This window comes from Perca fluviatilis, chromosome 3 (genome assembly GCF_010015445.1).
Source record: "Perca fluviatilis chromosome 3, GENO_Pfluv_1.0, whole genome shotgun sequence".
NCBI lineage: Eukaryota > Metazoa > Chordata > Actinopteri > Perciformes > Percidae > Perca > Perca fluviatilis.
In genome coordinates, this window is record NC_053114.1 from 24,268,503 (window position 1) to 24,287,870 (window position 19,368).

Consider the following 19,368-nt stretch of genomic DNA (forward strand, 5'->3'; position numbering starts at 1 on the left):
GTGACAATCCATGATGTATGTAGAGTCACTAGAAAAATCATCTTTGTGACATTGGTTCTAGCAACTACTTGCATTGACAACACAGCTGTTTCTCCAGTACACAACCTAGAAGGCAGTGTTCTGCAGCAGGAGTTCATTTTCCCCATTGGGACAGTGTTGTCACAAGCTTGATTGGAAGCTATTTTTCTGCTAACAAATAGACCTACTGTGCTGCAGTGTTTGTACACTAACTGGAGATGCTGCAAATTCCGTGACAAATAGTTCGGAAGTAATGCGGCTGAAACAAAAGCCTCAAAGAATGCAGATTCCTAATTAACAGGGGATGCTGGTGCAGTGCTGTATGTGCCCAGTGCAGCTCAGCATATTATGAGTTGTTACTAGGAAAAAGCCTGGCCTGTGTGTGTGTGTGTGTGTGTGTGTGTGTGTGTGTGTTTGGCAGATTTTTGCATGTACTGTATATATGATCAATAACTGTTTTTACATGAATATATCATTGTTTATATTTTATGTCATGTTGTTGTCATGTGCATAATCACTCGGCATCATTCCTGTTCAATACATCCTCTGAACTGTTCTGAAATGGCAAGTCATAAATCTTTCCACCCTGCTCAGTTTGTCTCCCCTCCCTTTGCTGCATGGTGATGCAGTGAGGCACCACTTTCTGTTTGTATCATTCTGCACCTTTATGCTGTGGTACTGAAGTTTTGCAGCTGTGCTGTTCTTTAGAGTATTCACCCCCTACAGCTGGATATAAAGTCATTTATTTACCCTTGGTACACTTTAAGTGAGGATAGTGTAAACATGTTTATCACAGCTAGTTTTTTTATCTGTACCCGTGTGTATGTTTATGAAATAGCGGCATATGGATTTAGCCTCTGGACAGCAGCAGTATTTACTCTATGGTTTTATTGCACGCTTGTGCATAGTATTTCACAACTTCTGTTGAAGAATGGTGTTATGTTTCTTTCTGCTGTAATAGATTGGGTATGATGATAATGGGAGAAGATAAATACAATAAAATACAACACTAAGAAATGCCAGGCATAAAAGCATAATATTGCAGTTTAGTATATAATCACACACGGTCACTCCCCCCAGTTTTTCCAGATACCCTGAATGAGAAATGTTTATCTGTTGTCCTCATCCTCAGAAAAATATCGATCTCCTCACTAGCTACACCTGAGTAGAGAAAACACACAGGCCTGTGTTGCTAGATATTAGTACTAGTGCTGCTAGATTGTTCCGTAACATTATACTGTATAATGTCTCTTCAGAAAACAAGTTTCTAAAGCTCCGCGTTTTTATATGTGCATACAAAATAAAATTGAAAAAATCTAAGATGTACTAAGGATCAGAAAGCCAGCAGCATCTCGAGAGATGTGTCACAGTTTGAGGGGATAATGGATGGCAGTACTGAGTACCAGTGGCAGCTAAGTAATCCTGCAGAGCCATACACCTTTAAGGCCCTCTGCAGTAGTGGGGTTTCTGTAAATAGTGAGGCTTAACCTGCCATGGTGGTTAGATGACAAGGTTGGGCATCGAATAAATACATCTGATCATGTGATTAGGAATGGTTAGGAATGATTAAATCTCTCTCTCTTTTTTGAATTTTTTTATAAAGCATGAGAAACATCCAAGTACAGTGTGAGGAAGAAGTAGCCTAGATCAACCTGACTCTGCTTCAATGTGTCAGACCAGATGTTTGTTCAGGGCTGTTGATCTTTGTCAGTGTATTTGACAACAGATGTGTATTTTTAGCTCAATACAACAAATAGAAACAGAGTCATGGCATAATATTTCAGTCATGTCAACACCAGCACCGCTAGCCACTTATCTGTTTCCGATTCTATCCTGTGACAGTAACATGCGTTTATGCTCTAGTTAAAGAAATGAATGGCCCCATTTAACCGAAATCAATAAAGCCTGGTAAGCTGGCTAAGGGAGAGTGTGGAGCCCTACACTTTGTGTAAAAGAATATGTGGTTCTTTACCTGGCTGAAGTGCTACCATGTTTTATGTATTTTTATTTTATTATTTGTTTTTACAGTTGACTGAGGCATTCATTGTAATCTAAACCAGATGTGGTTTTGTTTAGAAGTATAGAAACACAAACATGCGGGGATGTGATCAGGAGTATGGACGTCATACTAATTTAGTTTTCTCCCTTGGTGTTGTTTTCTCTCCATCTTTCCCCTTTTCAATCCCTGCAGCCACAACCTGAGGACTGTATCGTTTCGGCACCCTGTGACCGGACAGATATCTCCTGAAAACACAGAATACACACTACAAGACAGGTGAGTGGGTATTTTTTTCCCCCTGGGAATGATGCATATACTGCATTCTTAAACGTACAGATTCAGTTAATTCAAGGTCATGCGTTTGAATTCTACAAATAGACTGGAGAATAGTCGGTATGTTTTAACTGATTAAGTGTTACAGTTAAGTGTTCATGGCCAACGTTATAATTTTCATCAAATTGATGTATTGTAAAAATATTGCCTTAATAAGATTTATGGTAATGGGATGGCTGACACATATGCTTTTGACTGTGTTAATATCACATCTGGTGTCATCAATCTGCCTCATCACTCAGCCAAGTTTTTCTTTTCTTTTTTCTGGTCCATTTAAGCCATTATTCTCAGTTAAGTTGAAGTCATAAAAATGGAAAGCTGACTGTGTGCCTCTGACTTTGATACTGGAATTGACAGAATATCCCCAAGATATTTCTTAAGAAGAATCAAGATTGGCAACAGTGTCTTGTTTTCATTCACTACAGTATAAATTGTCATTGCATGCCAGTTGGATTAATTGTCATTTGGATTTGTCTTCATTTTATGTCATTGTGTGAATCTCATCCTGCAAAGCCATCAACGCTGTACGACAGGTTTACAGCACAATATAAGGCAGCAGGTGTCTGATCGTATTTAAGCTGGCCAATGTAAGATGATCATGCATGGGGCTGATTCCACTTAAGGCAGAAGCAGGTTTAGATTCAAAGTATGTGACCTCCACATTCACACTAATTAAAAGATGGTCTGTTTAAGCAGTGCAAAACTGATTGTGATTCATCTGCATCCTCCACTGTCATTCATTCCCTTAAACTCTTCATTATCCCTCATTCAGTTCTGTTGAGCCATGGATTTGTATATCATCAAGGGGCTTTAAAGTTACGGTTGCCTTAGTTGCTGCAACAGAATGATGCTTTTACTTTTTAGGGTTACTTTCATAATCTCTTAGGCTACAGTAAGAATAGTATACATGTTATGTCCCTTTCACAACAACATGGCAAGGATGTCATGAAACGGACAGGACAAAGTAATGAAAGATAGTCTCAGCATACATCATACTGTACAGTAGGCATAATGAAATTCTGTATACATAATTTTTATGTTTATTATTAGAGGAACACACAAGATGTTTCATACATACTGTTCGTCCCACTGTCCGTACGCACTCTTGAAACCACAGCAGTCACCCCTGTTTTGGCAACTACTGTAAGAGAATAGTTAAGCTTTCAGCAAACAGATTGAAATAAATCCTGCTTTGATGTGGTGAATGTCACATTGTACAGTTTTTGGGCAGAGCATATATCCACCTTAACTCATCCAACACAAAACACACATCCAGTGAATGTAAAAATAATTCATGTTTTTTTTATCAATGTAAGATCTTAGGGGTGCCTGGGTAGCTCACCTGGTAGAGCAGGCGCCCATATAGAGGTTTACTCCTCGACGCAGTGTCCGCCCTACGGCCCTTTGCTGCATGTCATTTCCCCCTCTCTCTCCCCTTTCATGTCTTCAGCTGTCCTATATAAATAAAGGCCTAAAATGCCAAAAAAAAAAAATCATTAAAAATGTAAGATCTTAGTTACTTTCAGTGTTCATCAGAAAAATTAATGACTGAGAAAGATCAGTTGAAACTTAAGGAATGATGCCACATCAGTACATGTGAAGATTCAAAGTAGTCTGTTAAACACTAGTCTATATCCATGACGTTCTACTTCCGGGATTGCTCCGTTGGCGACGGAAATTCTGCCAGAATGAACACTCATTTAGGCCGGCTATCCGTTTCTGTTGGCATTTTAAACTCCGGTCGAATTATGAGGACTACAGTTAACCTTTTCTCAGATCTCTGCAGGGTAAATCCAGAGAGCCAGCTAGACTATCTGTCCAATCTGAGTTTTCTGTTGCACGACTAAAACAACCTTTGAACGTACACGTTCCAGCAGAACAAGTTCCTTCCCGAGGCTATTTTGCAGTGGCGCTGACGATTGTGATTGGTTTAAAGAAATGCCAATAAACCAGAGCATGTTTTTCTCTCATCCCGGAATGCTGTGTGGACTCGCCAGACCCTCCTCCGCAGCACTGTGAATGAAGGTCTGGCAATGTGAGACTAGTCAAACACCAGCTCTAAACACTGGTTGCATACACGGTACGTTATCCGTTTTACCATAAATCTTCAAGCAGCTTTAAGTACTAGAATTATTTTTCTAGTTTTAGCTCAATCTTAAACTAAGACTATGAGAAGAGATGTGAAAAAGGCAGCTTTAGTGCAGATGTAGGTCAATTCAGCAACATTGTAAGACACAAAGTGTGAATTTCAATTAGCTATTTTAACTCCAGCATCTACTCCAAACCACTCTGTGTTGCAGTACATACACACTGCTAACTGCTGTGTGATACATTTTCTTCTAAACCAGCATCTTTTTACATTACTGCCGTATTTTTGTGCCTTTCTCTTACACCCTTCTTTTCATAATGCTGTTGTAGAGTTTAGTAGAGAGCATGACAACTGGGGTGCAGTCTTGGTATCGAGTGTGAGCAACACAGGCATGACCTTACTGTGGCTGCAATATGTTGCTTCTCTTCACTGTCATGGTGATGTTATGGGCTTCATTCTGCATAATGATATCTGAAAAAGAAATTGGTTTCTTCCATGAATCATTGACTGCCTTCCAAGTAAGGAGAACATCAGTGTGTTCTCTGGAGACCTGTATCGGATTGAGGACAGAACAGGAAAAAGAGCTTTAGGAGGCCCTTCCCCATGGATGGTTCGATCAGCCTAAGCTTTGCCTGCCTTTGTTATAGATTATCACACTATGATCAATTCGTCAACTCTCCCCGTGGGCACCCACTGCCTGCAAGGATTAGAAAAAGTCAAATATTGCCCTCATTTCCATCATACAATAGCAAGAGAAGCATGGAGATGGAGCTTAGTGTCTTCCCCCCTTCTATACTACGTGATGTGAAATATCGCTCCTCTCCACCACATGCCATAACAAATCTCCTGGGGAACTGTTCAAATGACAGTGGTGGTAAACAGTATGAAAGCTTCACATAAAACAGCAGAGTCCCCTTGATACGACATCCTGATGAAACATCCTGTAAAAATGCTGGCTGAAGTCCAGACTGTGAGTGTAGATACTGGATGTTTTGTTGCACTGTGGTCTCTCTTTTTTTTTTTGCTTTAGCATACACATCTCTCGCTTATCTTTTTCCCCCCTTAGCTTCAGTGTAGTGCAGCAACACGAAGCAGGAAAAAAACAACAGGGTTAGGGCTGCTTTTAACCTCTTTGCGGAACAATGCAGGGCGCTAGTGGCAGAGTTGTCAGAGAGACAGTTCACACATTTCTTCCTATTGTAAGTTCACTCCTGAAGTCAGGAAGAGGCTCTGCCTAGTACTGGACAGTTGCATTTCAATTATACTGGTTGACTGGCTGCAGATGAGTTTAAAAAATGTTGTAAAAGTTTTGTTACCTTATACCTTCTTAAGAAGTGATAGACGTTTTTTTCTAGGCATGTGAGAGGGAATATGAACAATACTATTTAAATAAACACTTACTGAGTGTAACAATCATTTTTAATATAATAGTTGGTGCCGGACCTGGTGGTTCCAGCATCACAGAAATAATAAATAATAATAATAATTTATACTTTATTAATCCTGCAAGGGAAATTACAATGGTAATTACAATGGTTGGAACAGATCAGAGATCTCCTTATGGATCATCTCACCGGTTCCTGCATGTTAAACAAAGACAAAGGCAATTTTTAAAACAAAGTTAAGGCGGCTTTGTGGGGAGTGTTGATGTTTCACTTTTAAGGGAGGGAGTTGAAACTATGGTAGTGGAGTCTAGTAGGTTTATATGATTATTTATATGTAATTGATTTGTATTGTGTTAATACAGTAATGTTCCTTTGAGTCGTTGGGCTTATAAAATTCGTAACAAAAATCTAATCAAATCAAACATAACCATAAGCTAGGATGGTTCTAAGGACATGGTCTGCACAGTTTTCCAATTTAAACCCAACAGAGAACTTTTAAAATGTGATGTGACAGGAGGTCTGCAGGATTTGTGGATGAAATATCTGCTGGAACTGGATGTTATTATTACCTTATCAGCACAGACTAAAATTCCTACAATACATTTCTTGGACCTCGTTAAATCAAATCTGGGCTGTCTCCAGTTTTCCCATTATCTAATGTAGATGAATCTCTTTTTGAGCACATGCTGTAGGACAAATCTGCATCACCCTGGAAGTGAATGGATTGGCCATTGCAGTAAAATACGTTGTATTGTTGGATATAGAACAATAATTTACTGTATATATTATGGTTGGTTGAGGCGTGGTGTGGGTTGCAATACAAAAATGTGTTACAGTGCCTTGCGAAAGTATTCGGCCCCCTTGAACTTTTCGACCTTTTGCCACATTTCAGGCCTCAAACATAAAGATATAAAACTGTAATTTTTTGTGAAGAATCAACAACAAGTGGGACACAATCATGAAGTGGAACGGAATTTATTGGATATTTCAAACCTTTTAAACAAATAAAAAACTGAAATATTGGGCGTGCAAAATTATTCAGCCCCCTTAAGTTAATACTTTGTAGCGCCACCTTTTGCTGCGATTACAGCTGTAAGTGGCTTGGGGTATGTCTCTATCAGTTTTGCACATCGAGAGACTGACATTTTTGCCCATTCCTCCTTGCAAAACAGCTCGAGCTCAGTGAGGTTGGATGGAGAGCGTTTGTGAACAGCAGTTTTCAGTTCTTTCCACAGATTCTCGATTGGATTCAGGTCTGGACTTTGACTTGGCCATTCTAACACCTGGATATGTTTATTTGTGAACCATTCCATTGTAGATTTTGCTTTATGTTTTGGATCATTGTCTTGTTGGAAGACAAATCTCCATCCCAGTCTCAGGCCTTTTCGCACACTCCATCAGGTTTTCTTCCAGAATGGTCCTGTATTTGGCTCCATCCATCTTCCCATCAATTTTAACCATCTTCCCTGTCCCTGTGCGGAAGAAAAGCAGGCCCAAACCATGATGCTGCCACCACCATGTTTGACAGTGGGGATGGTGTGTTCAGGGTGATGAGCTGTGTTGCTTTTTACGCCAAACATAACGTTTTGCATTGTTGCCAAAAAGTTCGATTTTGGTTTCATCTGACCACAGCACCTTCTTCCACATGTTTGGTGTGTCTCCCAGGTGGCTTGTGGCAAACTTTAAACGACACTTTTTATTGTTATCTTTAAGAAATGGCTTTCTTCTTGCCACTCTTCCATAAAGGCCAGATTTGTGCAGTATGCACTGATTGTTGTCCTATGGACAGAGTCTCCCACCTCAGCTGTAGATCTCTGCAGTTCATCCAGAGTGATCATGGGCCTCTTGGCTGCATCTCTGATCAGTCTTCTCATTGTATGAGCTGAAAGTTTAGAGGGACGGCCGGGTCTTCAGATTTGTAGTGGTCTGATACTCCTTCCATTTCAATATTATCGCTTGCACAGTGCTCCTTGGGATGTTTAAAGCTTGGGAAATTTTTTGTATCCAACCGGCTTTAAACTTCTCCACAACAGTATCTCGGGCCTGCCTGGTGTGTTCCTTGTTCTTCATGATGCTCTCTGCGCTTTTAACGGACCTCTGACACTATCACAGAGCAGGTGCATTTATAACGGAGACTTGATTACACACAGCTGGATTCTATTTATCATCATTAGTCATTTAGGTCAACATTGGATCATTCAGAGATCCTCACTGAACTTCTGGAGAGAGTTTGCTGCACTGAAAGTAAAGGGGCTGAATAATTTTGCACCCCACTTTTTCAGTTTTTATTTGTTAAAAAGTTTAAAATAACCAAATTTCGTTCCACTTCATAATTGGGACCCACTTGTTGTTGATTCTTCACAAAAAATTACAGTTTTATATCTTTATGTTTGAGGCCTGAAATGTGGCAAAAGGTCGAAACGTTCAAGGGGGCCGAATACTTTCGCAAGGCACTGTATTTGATAACCTGTAGTGAAGTGAAGTACCACTTGGTAAATTCATCAATATCAGAAGAAGAAAAAGAAGGTGGAGCAGGACCTGTATTTCTTCCATGTTGATTTTTCTGGATTCATGGTAATATGATGATATCATGAGGAAATGTGAGGTAGGACATGTATAGAAGCTGTGTGTGTGTGTGTGTGTGTGTGTGTGTGTGTGTGTGTGTGTGTGTGTGTGTGTGTGTGTGTGCGTGCGTGCGCGCGCGCATGTATGGTTTCACCAAAGGCTTTGGTTCTTTTTTTGTTTGTTTTGACTTGTTATCTGGATCGGTGTATGATGTGTCCCCACGAGGTGTGTGTCACTGGAGTGTTTGGCACACAAAGCTTCCACTGTTAACACATCCACCGCAGAGCCATTGGCTGTGAGAGGTTGCGTGGCGGTGACAGGAAATAGACATATCCTTTATATGTGAAAGCTCAGCACAGGGCTGTGTCCCTGCGTATCTGTAGTTTGTCGGAGGAATTAAGAGGGAATATCACTCATCAATGCTTCTCATCTTGTCTGTATTACTGATCTGCTGCTATGCTGCCTTTTCAACTGTAGGATAGAAGTCCGTATGTCCAAGTCAGCGGCCAATCAGAGATCCCCGAGCATGGTCACAGAGTCCTCCAGGGCTGTGACATCAGCAGCAGTGGATGCCACCTCAGGGTCAAAGGTGAGTATCAGTGTTTGTCTTTATTGAGAGCCCAAACGTTTATGTCAAGTATGTTTCACTTGTGTTTGTCAGTTTTACTGTAAACTTTAAAAATGTAACAATCTTTACAGAGAAAATGAATCCTAAAACAGAATCAAAATTTTTTTTTTTTTTTTTTTTCAGGTTTTCTTATTTGACATTTATAGTAATTGACCAAGCATTTCTTTTTGGGGTAGTGAATTTCTTTAGAAGCTCTCTTGATGTTGAAGCTCATATTGATGAACTAGTTTAATCAACTCTAGAAGACATCATCTCACTCGGATTAACAGCAACAAAGAGCAATCATTTTGTCATTTTTTAAAGCATAATAAAACTTATTACACATCCTCAGGGACTAGACAGGGGTGTGGTGTACAGTATGCATCTTTGCGATAGACTTGCTGTTATTTCCACAGTGATCATGGACATTTTCACTGCAAACATGTTTTGTCACTGAATATGAGACACACCGCTGAAGCGCATGGCTGTCATTAAATGACAGAGAAATCTGAAATAGCTAATGCTACTCCTGGAAGCCACTGTTTCAATACAACTTAACGTGAGAGACATCTATTGCTCTGAGGGACATGAACGCGTGAATACTTGAAGAAATGTTTTTTTCAAATACTTGTGATTTTAGACTACATTGTTGTAGAGCTGAAATGATCAATTAGTCAATCTAAAATAAATTGATGAGCACCAATTCTGATAATTGCTGGTTCCAGACCCTCATGTGTGAACCCTTTTTTGCTTTTCTTTGTCTAATATAACAGTACACTAAATATCTTTGGGTTGTGAACTGTGATCTGACAGAACAGACAATATCAAAGACGTTGTGTTGGGCTCTTGGAGCTTCTGAAGGACATTCTTAACTAATTTCAGTGTCATGTTATAGACCAAATTATAGAGAAAATAACCAGCAGATCAACAGATAACGTCTGTGTGATGATTGTTTTGTGTGATTGACTTACCTTACCTTTTGGTCCTTCGGGTGTTTTTAATTTTGTCTCATTAAAAAATGTCACATTTATGAGGAATTGGGTATGCATATTTGTCCCCTCAACATTTGTGTCTTCTTTTAGCCAGCTGCTCAACACAACAACACCAGGTATTTCTGTAGAAAAGTACAATTTAATTGTGTCAGAGAAAATGACCTTGTCAAGGATGCACGCATCCACAAGTATAGCCAGTTGGTATTTCCTCTTTTCATTATGGGTGTTAGAAGAAGGAAGTTCCAGGAAAGAAGGCCAGTTTACTCCATTTTGCAGTTATATTCTCTGCACTGTGGAGGGCAATGCCATACACCTTTCTTTACTCCATAATTTTATTTCATCTTACTGTTTTGTTTTGTTTTGTTGTTTTTATAACATGAAAAACATGCTACTGTGCCTTTTGTTTTATAAAATCCAGGAGTTTTTTTTATTGTATAACAATATTTATTTTGCTTTATAATATTTGTTTGTTTGCCTTGTGTTGGAACCCAGGAAGAATAGTCTTCACTACGGTGATGACTAATGGGGATCCTAATAAACAATAAATACCAGTAGACTCTTTTTGTCAAATTCATGACCCCCCTTCCTCATGTAAACTGATTAAATGTTATCAATCTTTAACAATATTGGGGAAACTACTGGTAAAACAAGTCAATTTAATTAATTCATTTAATTGAAACCAGATTCATTCAACTTTCATTTTGCTCCAACCAGCCACCACATAATCACGTCTTTTGGTTTTTCTTTGCTTTCTGCAGTGCTCCAGAGGTGCGGGGAAAGTGCACAGTTTTGGCAAGAGGGATCATGCTATTAAAAGAAACCTCAACATCCCAGTGGTGGTGAGAGGCTGGCTCTATAAACAGGTGAGCTCGGGATCCTCTGCTCTTATTTTTAGTCTTAAAGAAAGACCCCACCTGCCACGTATAGGAGCACATTTTAAAGGGTTTTGTGTAGAATCTGATATTCTGTGAACTGTACCATTTACAAAATGAATCCTCACAATACCCTTACAAAACCCTTCAAATCTGGATTTGAGTGTTTTATGATCATCATCTTAAGCAGCATGACAAACAAAGACAACCAATTCCCCGACCAAAGTCAGAGTTAGAGACATGCAGTACTTGGTCAAATGTAGAGGCTGCATCTTTGTGCCAAATGCTGCAAGAAAAAAACTGAACTTAAATGAAATTATTGTTCCTATAATTTAATTAGATTCTCCCGAATCTGTATTCGAGTGCTGTATTCCCGAAGTACACTTTCTTATTAAAAAGTTCCTCCAAGGAGGATTTCTTTATACACTGTGTGTTGCGTTTCCCCCTTCACCTCCAGGACAGCTCTGGAATGCGGCTGTGGAAAAGGAAGTGGTTTGTTTTGTCAGACTACTGCTTGTTTTACTACAAAGGTGAGTCTATTAAAAGTGCATTTGGCCATGGTTTAACAGACAAAACTTTAAACTGTCATAATACAACCTTCGGCGAGCTCCTATGAGGGATGTTAATTTCTTGAATAATTCTTGCTATCTCTTACTCTCCCCGGCTTTCTCTTCCTCCAACTTTTCTTTCCATATTAACTTGAGTGTTTTATTATGGGATGTAATCTGTGCTTGTTTTGCCAGAGCATCTACTTCCTGTCTTTCATTAATCATACTGAATAATAGATAAGCCACATGCCACCTTGTGCCACATGGCCTCGACCAGACAAGAGTCTACCATGAATAATGCCTTGCTAATTTTCCTGCTGTTCATTAAATCTACAGTCAGTCATACTCTGTGTTGTTTGTTCCTTCTTTACAGACAGCAGAGAGGAGACAGTGCTCGGGAGCATCCCTCTGCCCAGTTATGTCATTGCACCAGTTGAGCCTGATGATCACATAAACCGAAAATACGCTTTCAAGGTAACACTGAAGTGGCATTGAATCAAATTTATGAAAGAAATTATAATGCCAGAAAAACATGTTTACTACATACAGTTTTTCTTAAAATATTCATTACTACATAACTCTTTTTGGAAGCAATCCTCAAATACTAGTTTCCCTGGAGTGGTCTCTGTAACACAGGAAGGATGGTTGGGTACTCCCTGCATACTGGATGGCATTTTGTGATTCAGCAGTATTCACAGAATCAGATAACAACTGATTCTTCTGTACGATTTTCGGTCACCTACTACTTCTGCATACTTTCACCTACAAAAAACATTCAAATATCAAAATGTTCAGCTCTTTAAGGACATCTGTGCTTGTATTCAACTTTTTCCCACCATTTATAGTTTTTCAAATATTAAGCTTTTTTACACTTAGTACTGCTGCCAATAGACAACCAGCAAGTTGTGTGTGTGATCTTCTCACATATCACTTACTGTTTCCCCATAATACCTGTTAACCCTTAATAGTACTCTTTACTAAATGTATTGTAATTTTTATATTGTTATGTAAATATGTAATTTTACTTTTTTTTAGGGTGATCTGTCTAGGGACTGCAGATGAAAAATAGCCTTCTGGCTAACTCTGACATAATAGTTTATTAATATGCACTATCCCTGTAATAATAATAAAACAAATATGACTGTTTACAACTCTTTGGTGGTGCACTGGCTCTGTGGTTAGTACTGCTGCTAGCAAACATCCAATAAGTAGTAACTGCAGCAAGTAGACCCAGACCCAGGTTTGATAACCAGTCATGACTGGCCCTTTTCCTGGCCCTTTTTGTTTTTTTGACATACTTTGATTTTTTTAATGGCTTTTTTCGACATACTATACTATGACTTTGTTATCACTTTTTTCGACATACTATACTAAGACTTTATCACCTTCTTTGACATATATATATACTATACACTCACCTAAAGGATTATTAGGAACACCATACTAATACCGTGTTTGACTCTATCCTATCAATATGGGCCAACATTTCTAAAATCAATAACACAAAGAATTAAGGCAGTTCTGAAGTTGAAAGGGATCCCCCACACCATTACAACCCCACCACCACCAGCCTGCCCAGTGGTAACAAGGCATGACGGATCCCTGTTCTCATTCTGTTTATGCCAAATTCTGACTCTACCATCTGAATGTCTCAACAGAAATCGAGACTCATTAGACCAGGCAACATTTTTCCAGTCTTCAACTGTCCAATTTTGGTGCGCTCGTGCAAATTGTAGCCTCATTTTCCTATTTTTAGTGGAGATGAGTGGTACCTGGTGGGCTCTTCTGCTGGTGTAGCCCATCCGCCTCAAGGCTGTGCGTGTTGTGGCTTCACAAATGCTTTGCTGCATACCTCGGTTGTAAAAAGTGGTTATTTCAGTCAAAGTTGATCTTCTATCAGCTTGAATCAGTTGGCCCATTCTCCTCTGACCTCTAGTATCAACAAAGCATTTTCGCCCCCCAGGACTGCAGCATACTGGATGTTTTTCCTTTTTCACACCATTCTTTGTAAACCCTAGAAATGGTTGTGCGTTAAAATCCCAGTAACTTAGCAGATTGTGAAATACTCAGACCAGCCCGTCTGGCACCAACAACCATGCCACGCTCAAAGTTGCTTAGATCACCTAACTTTCCCATTCTGACATTCAGTTTGGAGTTCAGGAGATTGTCTAGACCTGGTCCACACCCCTAAATGCATTGAAGCAGCTGCCATGTGATTGGTTGATTAGATCGTTTCATTAACGTGAAATTTAACAGGTGTTCCTAATAATCCTTTAGGTGAGTGTATATATAGTGGTTAGTACTACAGGCAGCAAGTTATCCTTGCAGACTCAGGTTCAATACCCAATCCAGGCTGGCCCTTTTTCATGACATTTTTTTCAACATATTATACTTTGATTTTTGTATAACTTTTTTTCGACAGACTACACTATGATTTTTTATCACTTTTTTTCGACATACTATACTATGACTTTTTAATCACTTTTTTAATCACTTTTTTTGTCATCCTAACCTATTACTGTTTTCAACTTGAATTCTTTGGTGGCACATTGGCTCAGTGGTTAGATGTACTGCCAACAAACAACCAGCAAATAGTCACTGCAGCAAGTTGTCCTTGCAGACCCATACACAGTCCGGTCTGTCCCTTTTTCATGACATTTTTTTCAACATATTATACTATGACTTTTGTATCACTTTTTTTCGACATACTATACTATGACTTTTTTCAACTACAATACAATGACTTTTTTCAACATACATATGACTTTTTTTTACATGCTATAGTATGACTTTTCTATCACTTTTTTCGACACACTATACTATGACTTTTTTCGATATGCTAAACTATGACTTTTTTATCACTTTTTTCAACATACTACACTTTACTTTTTATCACTTTTTCGACATACTATAGTATGACTTTTTTCCACTACAATACTATGAATTTTTTCGACATACGGATAGTATGACTATTTTATCACTTTTTTCTATATTTTTTTTTAATGCATTTCCGCCTTTAATTTTTAGGACAGCTTAGATATGATGGAAAAGCGTGCAGGAAATTGCCACAGGTCAGATTCTAACCATGGGATGCTGGCTGGAGGAATAAACCTCTATATGGGCGTGCGCTATACCAACTGAGCTCTCCAGTTAGACATACTGTTCTATGACTTTTTTCTATGATTTTTTTCAACATACATACATAACATACACTTTGACTTCTTAATAGCTTTCCAACTTACATTCTTTGGTGGCACACTGGCTTAGTGGTTAGTACTATTGCCAACAGGCAACCAGCAAGTAGTCACTGCACGAAAGTAATTCTTGCAGACCCAAGCTTGATACCCAGTCTGGGCTGGCCCTCTTCATGACGTTTTTTTCCACATACTATACTTAGATTTTTTTAATGTCTTTTTTTTTTACATACTATACTATGACTTTTTTATCACTTTTTTCAACATACTATACTATCACATTTTTTCAACATACTATACTATGACTTCTTTCAATATACTATATTAGGATTTTTTATCACTTTTTTCGACATACTAGACTATTGGCGTTTTTCCATTACATGGTACCTGCTCAACTCGCCTCGACTCTACTCGACTCGATGCACTATGCATCCATTTTCCATTGCAGATTTTAGTACGGCCTCAGCGTGGCTGGTTGTCATAGCGGCGCCGCAGTAAACTGCCGTGACCCGTTCTCTTAATACATCCATGCCGGACCTAACGCGACACACACACAGAGAACGTCCAACGTGTGTTGTTGTTGCCACAGCCAGAAGACACATTTTGTTTCAAATAAAGCTGGAGGCCGATAGTTGAACCTCAGATTGAAGAGGAACAATGTGGATTCCATCCTGGTCGTGGAACAATGGACCAGATCTTCACTCTCACAAGGATCCTGGAGGGAGCCTGGGAGTATGCCCATCCGGTCTACGTGTGTTTCGTGGATTTGGAGAAGGCGTATGACCGGGTGCCCCGGGAGATACTGTGGGAGGTGCTGCGGGAGTATGGGGTGAGGGGGTCTCTTCTCAGGGCCATCCAATCTCTGGACGACCAAAGCGAGCGCTGTGTCCGGGTTCTCGGCAGTAAGTCGAACTCGTTTCAGGTGAGGGTTGGCCTCCGCCAGGGCTGCGCTTTGTCACCAATCCTGTTTGTAATATTTATGGACAGGATATCAAGGTGGGGAGGGGTTGCAGTTCGGTGGGCTGGGGATCTCTTCGCTGCTCTTTGCAGATGATGTGGTCCTGATGGCATCATCGGCCTGTGACGTTCAGCACTCACTGGATCGGTTCGCCGCCTAGTGTGAAGCGGCTGGGATGAGGATCAGCACCTCTAAATCTGAGGCCATGGTTCTCAGCAGGAAACCGATGGAGTGCCTACTCCAGGTAGGGAATGAGTCCTTACCCCAAGTGAAGGAGTTCAAATACCTTGGGGTTTTGTTCGCGAGTGAGGGGACAATGGAGTGGGAGATTGGTCGGAGAATTGGCGCAGAGGGTGCGGTATTACATTCAATTTATCGCACCGTTGTGACGAAAAGAGAGCTGAGCCAGAAGGCAAAGCTCTCGATCTACCGGTCAGTTTTCGTTCCTACCCTCACCTATGGTCATGAAGGCTGGGTCATGACTGAAAGAACGAGATCCAGGGTACAAGCGGCCGAAATGGGTTTCCTCAGGAGGGTGGCTGGCGTCTCCCTTAGAGATAGGGTGAGAAGCTCAGTCATCCGTGAGGAGCTCGGAGTAGAGCCGCTGCTCCTTTGCGTCGAAAGGAGCCAGTTGAGGTGGTTCGGGCATCTGGTAAGGATGCCCCCTGGGCGCCTCCCTAGGGAGGTGTTCCAGGCACGTCCAGCTGGGAGGAGGCCTCGGGGAAGACCCAGGACTAGGTGGAGGGATTATATCTCCAACCTGGCCTGGGAACGCACCGGGATCCCCCAGTCAGAGCTGGTTAATGTGGCTCAGGAAAGGGAAGTTTGGGGTCCCCTGCTGGAGCTGCTCCCCCCTGCGACCCGACACTGGATAAGCGGACGAAGATGGATGGATGGATGGTTAAAGCTGGAGGCAACATAAAACCCCACAGCTGGCTAAACCAATTAAAAATGGCAGGTTTGTTCAGGACACCCCCCTCCGTCGCTTTCACGACACCTTTTGGTATCGCCTCAGCTCGCTTGGAACCTCGACTGACGTGATACTAAAAAAAGTACCTGTTAGCAGGTACCAGGTACTTTTTTTTGTAATGGAAAACCAAAAAAGGCGATTAGAGTCGAGTCGAGCAGGTACCATGTAATGGAAAAGCGCCATATGACTTTTTATAACTTTTTTCGACATACTATACTATGACTTCTTTCGACATACTATACTTTAACTTTTTATCACTTTTTTTGACATGCTATAGTATGACTTTTTTCGACATATTATACTACGTATTTTTTATGACTTTTTCGACAAACTATACTATGACTTTTTTTGACATATACCATGACCTTTTTATCCCTTTTTTGGATAGACTATGCTATGACTTCTGACATGCTATACTATGACTTTTCTTTTTTTTTTTAACTTAAAATATTTCACTTTTTGTTTAATACAGTATTGGTATTATTCAACATTTCAATTAAAACCATTCTTACTTTTCCAACTATTCTTACTACTTCACCTTCTTCTTACGCAATATATGCCAGCAATCCAGTTTAGCCTTAACAATTTAGCTTTTCAGCAATCAAAAGTATTTTCTGCAGGAAGTGCATTTTGTAGTTTTTCTTGCTTTTTTGAAGACAGTTTATGATCTGCTATTAGGGCTGGTAATTGAACCTCAGTACTTGAGTACCAACCGAAGTATCAAAAGTTAGAATCAGGTCATAGTTCTGTTTACTCATTGTTTGATCATGTATTTCCTGATTTTAATTGTAACCGTTCTATTTATAGATCATTTTATTTAAGCAAACATTTACGGCTGCTTGTATGACAGTAAGAAAACATGAAATACGTATGTGTTTGAGAAGTTTGGCTTATTTTGTTAAATTAACAAAAATTATTTTGTAGAAAAGCAATTAATTTAATTAATTTAAATAAAGTAAGGTAGGGAAAAAGTATTGTTTTGTTATTGGGTCCAAAGCAGGTACTGTTTTGCATTTCTTCTCAGAAAATTTGAACCTGTGTTCACATTTTTGGGCAAGAAAGATTTTGCATGCAACTCATCTTTTGATATCTATGAAGACTTCTTCATAGAGTTTGATTGTGTTGAGTCTGATACAAGTTCTGACCTTCTGGTCACTGATCCTTTTTTTTTTTACTGTAACACAAAGGGTATGGTGTTACTTGACAATGGATGGCTGCAGTACAACTCTGTATGTAGTCAGAAGTACATTTTGCACTGTTTTGGTAGCCCTAGCAGTGTGCTGGAGAGGCTGCAGTGCAGTCTTCAATATGGTGTGCTGACTGTGCACAGTGCAAGAGCTTGGTCTTTCACTGAAATCTGAATGGCACATAACTCGTTTGCTATACTGTACCCAATAGAGTCAGCCCGTATTTGGTAATAGTGTCATTTTTATTTAAAAATGTGCGACTTTTCCTTGCATGCAGCAAAGTCTGTGAATTCTGCCAGAGGACAGCAAAGAGATCTATGTATTTTGGTTAAGGCAAGAGTGTTAACATTATCCAGCTCCTCCTTTGTGGAAACACAGAGAGAGTTGCAAAGAACAATAGTGGTGAATGTTTGATGCACCACTGCAGCTTCAGGGCATTCAGTTGCAATCCTTTCAGCTCCTTTGTACTTATGCTTTTGTTCTTGGATTCTGTGTGTATGTGTGCGTGTCTGAGTGTGAGTATGAATGTGTGTGCATGTGTGGGACACGTCTCCTGCGTTTTAAAGATCATATTACATACAATAATTGTGCTGCTGGAAATATTAATTATACATTCAGCCTATTCATCGTCTCCTCCCACCACTTGCCGGAGAGTGTGTGTAAGGTTAGGTGAAATGAGCCTGGGCTCTGCTGTACCACCTTGTATTTAAGAGATCTCTTTTCCCTACAGCTCTCTCTGAGCCATCATGCATTAAAGAGGTGATCTGAGGTGCTTCGGAAATATTCAGTTACTGCTAAGTAAGCATGACAGCAGCTCAGTAGATGTCTGGTGTTGTTCAACAACGCAATGTTTCTGATTGTTAGAGCTACTGACGGACTACAGTTTGTGCTGGCCTGAAATAATGAGAGATGTGGACACAAAATATTCTCAAAATCAATTTGATTAGCAGTTGAATGGAGACTATATAATAAATCAGGTTAAGTCTTCTCTTAAGTATTTGTACTAGAGTATGTTTTTAACCTTCCCTGATGCTGATTGTAAAATGTCAAAACACTTATGATGCTGTCACTGTTACTCATTCTTGCTTCTGTGATGACTGCCATAAGACCACCGCCGGAGCCATTTCCTGTTCTTTCTTATTGAGTCAGCAACTTCCTTTTGTTTTCTGTCGTTCTCTTATTTTTGCTCATCTCACTGTGTTTCTCTCATTCCCTGTTGGTCAATTGCCTCCCATTGTGACCCGGTGTGTGCGCGAGCGGAGTGAGTACTGTTCTCTACAGGCGGTCGTCCTCAATCCCATTGGCTTCCTGTCTTGCATGAATAGGTATTTGATTTTACTTTAGCCTCATCAGTGGACCTCCTCAGCTCATTTTGTTTCATATTATGCTAGCAGCTGATGAACGCACATTTCTAAATGTGCATCAAAATCTCATCATGTACAGACATGATTACAGTCATCTATAGACAATGCCAGAGCACAAAGAGGTGCCATTAGTTTTAGTTAACAACTTTGCTGTGATTTGTTTCAGAATAAAAACAGAAAAAGGGAAAACTATTATTATTATATATTATTATTATAGTCTACCAATTCTTGGACAATGTGAGAGGATAATGACAAGGCTACAGTACCTACAGTGTTCACTCAAAAGA

General features: G+C 39.9%; 1 protein-coding gene across 15 annotated transcripts in view; it reads left to right on the plus strand.

The window, feature by feature from the left end:
* Window positions 1-19,368, plus strand: part of plekha7b (pleckstrin homology domain containing, family A member 7b) — a 78,923-nt gene that overhangs the window by 32,780 nt on the left and 26,775 nt on the right. For all 15 annotated transcript variants that reach the window (XR_005638781.1, XM_039795229.1, XM_039795234.1 and 12 more), the window contains 5 exons: window positions 2,210-2,293; window positions 8,867-8,978; window positions 10,747-10,851; window positions 11,318-11,390; window positions 11,782-11,882. Coding sequence is in view for 14 of the 15 variants with exons in the window: in XM_039795229.1 (XP_039651163.1) it covers window positions 2,210-2,293; window positions 8,867-8,978; window positions 10,747-10,851; window positions 11,318-11,390; window positions 11,782-11,882 (475 nt within the window). In the remaining variant the exon portion in view is untranslated. The remainder of the gene's footprint in view (window positions 1-2,209; window positions 2,294-8,866; window positions 8,979-10,746; window positions 10,852-11,317; window positions 11,391-11,781; window positions 11,883-19,368) is intronic.